This window comes from Myotis brandtii, unplaced genomic scaffold (genome assembly GCF_000412655.1).
Source record: "Myotis brandtii unplaced genomic scaffold, ASM41265v1 scaffold869, whole genome shotgun sequence".
In the NCBI taxonomy this organism is placed as follows: Eukaryota; Metazoa; Chordata; class Mammalia; order Chiroptera; family Vespertilionidae; genus Myotis; species Myotis brandtii.
The window spans coordinates 1,610,754-1,621,532 of record NW_005371541.1 but is presented as its reverse complement, the minus strand read 5'-3'; the positions used below and the strand labels follow the sequence as shown (position 1 = coordinate 1,621,532).

General features: G+C 37.5%; 1 protein-coding gene across 11 annotated transcripts in view; it reads left to right on the top strand.

Moving 5' to 3' along the window:
• The window catches only part of SLIT2 (slit guidance ligand 2), a 346,357-nt gene that overhangs the window by 870 nt on the left and 334,708 nt on the right, over positions 1-10,779 (top strand). For all 11 annotated transcript variants that reach the window (XM_014532277.1, XM_014532270.1, XM_014532275.1 and 8 more), the window contains exons 2-3: positions 3,394-3,465; positions 4,647-4,718. In XM_014532277.1, the coding sequence (XP_014387763.1) occupies positions 3,394-3,465; positions 4,647-4,718 (144 nt within the window). The remainder of the gene's footprint in view (positions 1-3,393; positions 3,466-4,646; positions 4,719-10,779) is intronic.

Here is a 10,779-nt window from a genome sequence, read left to right as displayed (position 1 = left end):
CTCCTGTGCCTCAAGCATGGAGACTGGAAGGACTTAGCGGCACTGGTCCCTGTGCCTGGGGCAGCCCCCACTAGCTCTTCTGCACGCGCACCCTGAGGTTGGAGGCTTTGGGAGGGCGAGAACAGGAGGGCGCTGCCCAAGGAGGGGCGGGACTATTGGCAGCTGCACTGGGTCCCTTCTTCCCGCTCTTGTCCTGACGCACGTAGACCTGTGCGGTCCAGTTCTCTGGCCTGGGGCGGCAAGGAGATCGATGGAGGACAAGTAATCGCGGGTGCACGGGACAAGGAAGACGGGACTTTGCTCCCCAGACTCAGTCAACGGAGTCACCTTGCGTTGCCCAGACTCGCGGGGCAGTTTCCAAGCCGAGTCCCCACTCTGGTCGCCGCGGGGTGGCGCAGGGACTGGCGGGGGGACTCGAAGAAACCTCCACTCCTTGGCTTTGTGTAGCCCTCCTGGGTCCGCAGGGAGGGGAGAAGGGATCCTGAGGCGTCTGGATCCACCCAAGAGTCACGGAGGGAAGGATGCCCCGGGAAGCTGTGGCCACGCGCGACTCCCTGTCCTGTTTCCCCCTCCCCCTTCTCTTGGGAAAAGCAGGCTGTGGCGGGGCCCTAGGGACCTGTCCCAGAGGCGACTGCAGAAGCGGTCCACTTCCCAACCTTACACTAAGTTAGGGCTGCCTCTCTCACCAGCCCCAGCCCAGTCAGGCCTCACTGTTCAGCGACTTTGCAGCCCTTGGCTGCCCCCTCCAGCCCTTTCGGCGGGGCCCTAGTGCTCCCGTCCACCTTTCTGGCAGTTTCTGTGTCCCTTCGTCTGGCAGCAGCTCCCCTGCCTTCCCCTCTTCGCGCTCCACTGCCCGCAGACATCCCCGCCTCCTTGTCTCCGCGAGTCTCTAATGAAGAAGTAATCTCAGCGCCGGTGTTGATGGCCGGCCCACGCGCTGCTGGTGGGGCACTCCTTGAGTTCAGGGAAGTGGAGCATGGAGGCCGTTCTCTTTGTGATCACAGTGGGCAGTGCTGGGCGCTGCCCATGCGCCCTGGGCGCACTCCACTCGCCATTTCGCGTGGGCCCGGTGGTCAGGGTGGATGCGGGACAAGGACGGCCAGGGCCAGCGCTCCCGACTTAGCTTCCAGGCCTCTAAGCCCTAGGATATGAGGGTTGCACGCTGCAGAGAGGACTCGCTCCAATCTGCACGTCTCCACTAGCAGGGCCCTCACTCAGCACGTAAACCAAATTGAACTTAATCTAATCCACTTGCCTGGCCCACAGTTTAAAGGCCAGAGTTGAACCCTTGATTCTTTGCAAATGGCTCCCCCATCCCAGCCTCACTCCTTCCCTCAGCGCTGGGTAAGTTGACGTCTTACTAAGGGTGTCTTATTAAAATGTGAACCACCACATTTGTCCAGGGTTGGGAGTAGGGCATTGTATTATGTCAACTAGCCAGTGAAGACCTCAGCAATTGTAGGGACAACTTGATGGTACTTTGCTCAGCTGATGTGGAGAGTGGGTTGGGGAGAAAGCAATGCAGAATTCTGTTTCAGCGCTTGGCATGTCATGCTATTCAGAACAGTTTTAAGTTTAAGTACTAATATGTCTTAACAAAAAGGGACAAAATAGCAAGTGAGTTTTAGGTCTTTGGGGAAAAAAAATCCCTATGAGGAATCTATTAGTATAGAGTTTTCAGAAAATAGTTTACTCAGTGATGGCGTATACAATTCTATCATTGACTCATTAAATATAGATTTCAAACACAATCTTATAAAGTCAAAGTAAGAGAAAGCTTACTTCCGTGAAGGAGAACGTTTAAACCACAGCGAAGCCTGGTTTTACTTGACATGATTGGAACCAGGGCAAGTTTAGATCTTGACCTAAGATGCCAGAGAAGGGGTTGTGTGACTCTTGAAGGAAACTTGGTGCTGAAATCTGAGCAAAAAAAAGTCAGGGCCTGAATACTATTTGCAGTATTGTCCCAGCTAGTAGTTTTCACTTTATAGAAACATAGAAGGGGCTCCCTAAGCTGCAAAAGAAGAGTTTAGTTTCATACAAACATAGAATTGTTGGAAGGTAAATGCCTATAAATCAAGTCTTTGAAGTGCAGGTCTTTTGATGGCACTTTCTTCTTTGCCTTAGGAAGTTCAGCCACCCTGCCACCTCACGAGAGAATTTGGGATATTTAAAATTTCTTCGAGAGTAGTATTAAAATATCGTTCCTTTAACTTTTTGAAGGGAACTTTTTTGGGGATGTGCCTAACAATAATAGCAGGATTCCTGTGAAGTTAATATACATATCCTTATACAAACAAAAGTTGAGTACTATTGATTGTAGGTCCTTGCTTTTTATCACTTTGAATATTTCTTGCCACTCCCTTATGTCCTGCAAAGTTTCTATTGAGAAATCAGCTGACAGTCTTATGGGCCCGCCCTTGTAGATAACTGTTTTTCTCTTGCTGCTTTTAACATTTTCTGTTTGTCTTTAACCTTTTGCATTTTAATTATGATGTGCCTTGGTGTGGGCCTCTTTGGGTTCATCTTGTTTGGGACTGTCTGCACTTCCTGGATTTGTATGTCTATTTCCTTCACCAGGTTACGGAAGCTATCATTTAGAATAGAAGAACTTATGAATAGATTCTCAGACAAGAAAAAGCTAAAGGAGTTTATTACCACCAAACTACTATTACATGAAATATTAAAAGGTCTTCTTTAAGAAGAAAAAAAAGATTAAAAATATGAATAATAAAATGGCAATAGATACATATCTATCCACAATTGAATCTAAAAACAAAATAAGTGAGCAAGCAGAACAGAAACAGGCTGATAGATACAGAGAACATTTTGATGGTGGCTAGTTGAGAGGGGTTTGGGGAATGGATGACAAGAGGTGAAGGGATTAAGAAGTACAATTTGATTATATGAGGCTGTAAAGCATAGCAGAATCAATGATATTCTAATAACTGTGTATGGTGTCAGATGGGTGTGAGATTTACCAGAATGATCACATAGTAAGTTAAACAATGTCTAAACACTGGGGCATACACCTGAAACTACTATAACACTGAATGTCAACTATACTTGAAAAATAATAAAAATGATTTAAAAATATAAAACTAAGAAACAAAAATTGAAAGCACTCCTATACATGCAAAAAAAGAGCACTTCTTATGACAAGATAATCCATTTTCATGTCTCATGCCAGCAAGTAGGGACTCTGTAAACTTGTTGGTGATCATTTTAAAAAATTCCTACAAAGGTTACCCCTTTATCTTACTTTGTAAACTGCTTTAGTCATTGGAACTGATCTTTAACTTCAAGTTCTTACTTAGTTTATGTTTTTAATTTTTAAGTAGCTATTGATAGAAATAAAGTGGGACTTTCATTTTCTTTTTTGTTTTCTCTCAGGGATTTGAATGGAAATAACATCACACGGATTACCAAAATGGATTTTGCCGGCCTTAGACATCTAAGAGTTCTGTAAGTACGTTCTTCTGTGTTTTGAATAATTTTCTTCCTTTTTTTTTTAAGCTTGCATATTTTGAATTGTTACTGGTCTCGATATTAAAAACTGTCCCAATAACAAAAACATAAACATTTACAAGGTCTTGGTTTTCTTTCTTTTTTAGTTTATCACTGTACTACAACTTTTATTAAAATGTAGGCTTTTATTTTAAGGTTGGATGCAGGCCATAGAAACAGTACTGTGGAAATGGCCTCAAGTGTTTGCAATGCCATACCCTAAGTGCCTTAGACATATAAAAATGTAGAATAATTACTTTCACAATATGAATAAGTAATGTGAGACATTTGATGCACTTTTAGAATTTCAGATTTACTAGAAATAATTTAAGTGGGTCTGCATTTTTACTACTAATATCGAAATGTTTAGCCTTTTCTGTCAAACAACACGCATATAATTTCTAAAATTAAAATCAAATAATCCAGCTTTCTACAGAGTTTATGATGGGACATGTTTTTTTATGAAAGTACACTGGTCATATTTTTAATTCTTATATTTTATATCTCTGTAGCTTTTATAAAATTCTTGTAATTGAATTACTTCTTTCATTAGTGAGTTAAATTAGTTCTGAGTGAAACATCATTTGAGGTTCAATATAATGTAAAATTCTTTTCCCCTCAGGTTTGTAAATATTTTCATCACCGTGAACAGATACTTGGATCATTGTGTGTTCAGTGTTCTTCTTTTAAAAGACACACCTGAACATTATGAATGCGTCCAATTTCTGATGCATATCCTTAAGTTAACTGAACTTTGTGTATGATGAATTATTATATATTTATTCTCTTAGTTAAGACCTCAGTTGAAAGTCAGTTTACTGAAAAACATACATCAGAGCTGCAGTGCCATAGGTTGTTTTCCAGAAAATACTATGCTTTAAGGTGCAGAGTTTTGGCCAGTGAATTTCATGTCACTGTTAGGATTTTTTTACTGAAAGTTTTGGGATGTGGATGCTATTTCTCCTCCCTGACTTCTCTCAAAGATATCATCATTGAATTTGATATTAAATCTCAAACCAGAGCAAAATTTAACTTCATGAAGAGAAAGAGAAAGAAGTTGCACATTTTAGTTGCTGAATTGAAACTTATTCTGACGGTGAGGGCTAACATTAAGACTCCTGCTATATTTTGCATTTCAGTCAGCTCATGGAGAATAAGATCAGCACCATTGAAAGAGGAGCATTCCAGGATCTTAAAGAACTGGAGAGACTGTAAGTATTTTCAATTCCAAACTTATGACGACATAACTGTGTTTTTAAAAATACTTGAATTTCAAAGTCCCTGCCTTTAATTTCATGTCTTAGTCTTTGAAAGTTTATAGAAACAAGAGGTTGAATAAGTGGCTTTCAGACTCATTTAAAAAAAAAAAAAGACCCCCCCTTTTTTTTTTTTGCATAAATAGGACTAACTTGAAATAAAGCTAAAAATACAGACTTTCCTGAAACATTTACTCCCTTGATAAGCACTGCTTTGGTACTTTGAGATGTACATGGTTTTCTTATTGTTCATCTAGTTTGTTTTATTTGCTTATGTAGGAAGAAAGGTGGTCATTTTATTTGCATTTATGCTGAATTATGGAAAAGAAAAGTTTTGCTAATAGTATTTTCATTTCCATGCTGTTTCTTTGTGTGTCATCAGTGATAGTTGAGGAATTATTTTAAATTCTTAATGATAAAGATTTGCTTTCTGATATTTAACACTGACAGTGAATATGTTAATTACTTCTATTCACAATTGTATTTCATTATTTTATAGTGACTTTCTAAGTTTTTCTGCTGGAAAAATCATTTAAAGATTAACAGATATGGAAGTAAGAATTATGTCTTCCAAGGGTGGTTATTTTTTTTTTCCAAAAAGGGAAATGGAATTCAGACTTTAAAATACTTTTTTTTTTCAGACACAAAATTTTAAGTATTGGTATATATTACCTGAGTGCCATTACTATATTATATCTACAGTGTGTATCTACAAAGGACAAAACATCTGTCTGTAATAATTAGGATAAATTACACACTTTGTAATTTGATGTATGAATTCCATTTCTCATATGTCTTGATAATTCAGGTTTAGTAGATTTGCATTTTAAGGGCAAATACAACTTTTTTAAAAGTGGCAAGGATTATTTTAATGTTTCCATGCCTGCTTTAATAGGTACTTTAGGTAAAAATAAAGCGCTTATTTAAAATAATGAAATATTAAGTTAGTTTTAGGCATTGTACATTCACATTCACTGAACCTAAGGGCAAAAGTTAATTCTGTGTAATTGTCTCTAAATAGAAAAATGCTTGTCAACTTCTAAGATATGTGTAAATATATAGGATACATGTTTATCACCTCAAGTACATTAAACACAGAGATGCCTAATTTATTTTACTATAAAATTTTATCCATGGTAAATCTTACAATATAGGGAATATTATTCTGGAATTAAAAGTACATTTAAAATCACTACTTTGAGGTTGTTAGGGAGAGAAGAATAAAAATAAGGCAAACATTTCGTTAAATTTATAAACGAAGTCCGTAAGTTCATTACCTGTTCTTCATATATAAAAATACTCTGAAAATATTTATTCTTTGATTTCCTTCATAGGCTTTTATGAATAGCTAATACCTAGTATCTTGTAAAGGTATTTTAATGCATTCATTTAAAAAGAAGTATCGATATAATTTTAATGTTTAGTAAGTTGAATACATAATTTTAAATGATCATTTAAATATTAACAGTTTTTTCATGAATAACTTAACTAGTCACCACATGGAAACCTATATGTTTGATTCTTAAACAACTTTCAAATTATTGTGGGAAACTTAGTGGCTTTTCATGCAGTTTCTATTTAGGTTGTATAGTAAACGTTTTCAGAAATATTATAACATATCAAACTTTTAGAAACATTACAACATATCAAACTTTCTCATTATTTTTTAAGCCACTCCAGGGTATCATTTAATCTTTCATCCTGAATAAATTAACTTTTCTTAAAAATTATTAACCAGATGCCGTATGATCTGAAATTTGATTAGAGTTGTAAGTAGGTACTAGTTTTTGACTTTGACTTCCCCTGGGAATGTCACTTCATCACGGAACAATTTTCTGTTCTACTAAGATGTGATCAGATGTTGCAGAGTGGGAGGAGGATTTGTAATTTTGAATGAAAACTAATATATATGCAGGACTTCTTTAAATCACCCAGCTGTTGGCTGAGAGCAAATATTTCATATTTGTGAGGAAAAGCTGAGAAAATTCCTTTTGTTTACAACTGCCAAGTCCATCTGATGGAAGCACATTGTTATCTGACAGCCAATTCATCTCCTTGGGACTCAGGAATTCAAAACCATTTCTTAGGAACATTGTGGATACACTTTTCAAATATTTATTTTTAAAAATACATTTAATGCAAAGGCAGTTTTGCTTAAGAATGCATGCATTCCAGTTATTGTGCAATAAACTATTTTAAAATTTTTTAGTATATTATATTAAAAAGTAAAAATAAAAGAAGCTATCCAGGGAGTTCTTTAATAACATTTCTATGGCCTGTGGTATATATCCTTATTTTAGTTGGTGGTATCCTTAACATCACAGAAATTGCCTTTTTTTTAAGCTCCAAGTGTAAGAGAAAGGAAATAATCAATGAGTTAACTTTTAACTAATTATATGTTGTATGAGCTTACATGTTTTTTTAGCAATTTAGATGTGAATTTTTAATGGAAAGTCCAGATTACGAAAAGGTGTATGATTGCAGATTTATGTTGTAAATGCCATTCATACAATATTTATAGTAACTTAATTTTCATTCTTGTGAGAAGAAAAATAAATAAATAAAATTAATTTTATTTGTGTGCAAGTTATGGTTTTAAGTTATTTTTTTCATTTTAAAATGATAAAATCAAAGCAATTCCAAATGATGTTTGTGAGTATTTTAAAACTATAAGCTTTTTTCCCCATTTTATTTCATGTTTATAGAGTTTTATATCTAGAGAGACAAACTTAAAACAGAAAATAGCATCCGTGCCTTTTTAGAAATCCAACTTTTAATCTATACGAAACAGGGTCATGTTGTTAAGTTGAATTAAATTTTATCACAGAATGAGCAAGTCATTATTTGTAAGTCAAAGCATTATAGTTAGAAGAGAGGGATTTATTCCCACCTAAAAGAATCAATGACATGTAAGACTATTAGTGAAAATCTCAAGTAGATAGATATTAAAATCTACCCCCCACTCCCTCTCTCTTCACACTTCTTCCTATTGTGTAGAAAACAACATCAGATGGTATGATCATCATCACAATTCATGCTTACGAATCATTATAAAAGAAATAAATTTTAATCAGGCTTATAGAGCACGAGCACACATTACTTCGGTATAGGCAGTTTCTGACTGTATTCCCAGAGCTGATGTGGGCAGCAGCACCTTTTCATGGGTGCTCTGTGCTGCCAGTAGTACCTGCACATCTGGGATGAAAATGAAGCCGAGAGAAGGTGCCCCAGGTAGATTCTATTAGCAGGTCTTATTGCTTCATCCAAATGTTCAAATGAAATCCAATGTGCTTGCACGACTAGTTATTAATTAAGTGCAATGGAAATTAATTAAGGTAAACAAACTAAAAATAAGCTACAGTAAACAACTGAAACTTTTAGGAAATATACCCTTTTTTTAATACTTCACAGAAGATACCTGTATATATCTGCAATAAAGTCTCCATTTAGAACTGTCAATTCAAGGTATTTCTTGGCTGGTACATAATGTTTTAGGGTCAAAACAATCACTTTGGGACCCAGGACTGTTGTGTGCTGGGCTAAAGTTTTGTTGTTCACTTACAATTTATGGGATTATGCTATAGTCATTAAAGTTCTAGTTTAGGCCTTTTAAGGAGACCCAGGCCACTTCCGTGTTTCATTAGTGAAATTCATCTGCTTTTGCAAGTTTCTTAATAACACAAATGCAAGAGCGTGAAAAGGTCTTTGAAAATTTTTAAGGTTGTCAAAAGAATATTAGGACATTTTATCCTACTTGCAATGAAATGCTTAGATGCAAAATAAAATACTTTATAGGCCTAGATTATGTTAATGACAACCAATCACATACTATAGAAAGCCTGGGACATTAGGCTTTTCATTAACTTGACCCTCAGTTTATACCCTCACAATAAGGAAACTGCAGAAATGAAAAAGGCAAGGGCTAGGACTGCTCTTCTTACCAGTCCTGTGTAAACATGTGCTTTTCAAACCAGGATTGCTTTAAACTCTCCAAGTTTTAGACTCTTTGGGTGCGAATTGCAATTTTCCTACTAACTTGGTCATGAGTCCTGAAAATATGATAGTAAAGCCATCTAAGGAATCCTGGAAAATAAACCTGTCCCCTTACTATTTTAAAGTTTCTACCAAGATGATATAAATGTACTCATCTTAATTCACAAATGTCTAAATCCCGGTTTAGCAGAGCCTAAATATGCCTCAACACTACACTGTCCTGAAAGGATACGTAAAAGGCACGTCGATTACTATTTTTTAAGGTGGCGCTGCATTAGTTTTTCTGCGTGCACACACCATTTATATGTAAGCCTGTGGCAGCCAGTGTGAGGCTGAGGCTGAGGTTTTGTCACAGGTCGTTACACATGAGCTCAGGTAGAGAAAAGGCTGAGGAGCAGGTCTGAAGGAGAGCACCCCTTATCCCTTGTTCACCAGGGCGGGGTAGGGAGTCCCTCTCCTGACTAATCCTGCAGTTTGTGGGCAGCACAGAACACATTCCTTTTCTTAACGTGGGGGCAGACTCACATGCTAATCTCCTTGGAAAAGAACGCAAGCTCATCTCAGAAGAATTGTTCTCTGGCAACTTTACACCTGAGTTTAAAATCAGTGCAGTGATTTTCTTGGGAAAGGCTCTTTGAAGAGCATATCAAACCTTAGAAACTGGGGCAGAGTATGTACACTGCATCATATAAAAATGTTCAAGGATGGATTCTATTGCTTCATCTGTGATATCGATGAAATGTCCACTCGCACCTGTATGTAAGTGGTATTGAGCTATTTTACATGACATTTACGGACGAGGGTCTCATAAGGCTTTACTGCCCGTGCAGTGTGTTAGAAGTGTAGCCTACCACTGAATCCATCCGACAGCGTTTCTCATGCACCGTTTTTATGGGCCTTGAAGTTGAGCGGTGGTGAGAAGGCCTGTTTGCTCTTTGGGGGCCGTGTTATAAATGCTGAAGCAGCGGGCTGTGTATTTTTCCCACATCTGTTTTGGGCTCATCCTTTGTGACAGTGTTTGCTGCATGCTGTGTCTTTTATACGTCCCCCGAAACGAGTCGTTTACTTTGCACTGTTACAATGTATGTGTGGAAGCAGTGAAGGTCAAATATTTTACATTGAATTGTCTTTCATTCCTGTTGGATACCTTTCTGCTTGAAGTATGCCTTCTAGACTGAATATTCCAATTTTACATGGAGTGAGAGGCTTGCCTACATAGATTTCACATGGCTCTCTCCCCTCCACCCCCCACCCCAGCCCAAAGCAATTTTTTTACTGCTGGTCGGGAAGGAATATTGGTAAAAATGCTGTCAGAATGAGAGTGTGGGAACAACAGGGCTGGTTTGGTATTAATACACTGGAACGTTGCTTTAAGATAATATTTGCAAAAAAAGTATCTGATTGTCCGACTTTCTGGGTCCATCCGCTATCCACTCTACTCAGGTGGGTGTTCCCCAGCCATGAGCTACTGCTCTAGGTTCTGCTGAGGCATCTGGCCTTTCTATACGCAGTTGCCTGGTATCCTATGGAACGTGTCAAATCCTCATTGGTTGTACTGTTGACTGTGCTTTTTAAGCCGATACAGATTCTTTTCCCTCCTTTTAAAATCAGAAAGAATAGATAGGAGTGACATCAGAAACCCTTGGTTTCAATTCCACTGTGAGATCTTGATCAAATTGTTTTATCTTTGAAAACTTTAGTTTCCTCACCTTTAGGACAGAGATGATTATTATATCTCATAACGGTGTGGAACATGATTTAAGTAAGATAATACATAGTTTTACAACATGCTCAGTACTTAAAGAATTATGTGGATTTTTTTAAGGGTTATGTGTTTCTTTATGTATTTCAAAATTTCCTATTTTTTCCAAAGCTCAGTTTAAGAATTATTTTATATTACGAATCTAATAAAATGTATATATAATGAATTTGACTTTTGAACATTCATATTTACTATTGTTTTCATTCTGACTCTTATCATATGGCATATGATTAGAAGAGATGTGAAGAAAGTACAAAAACC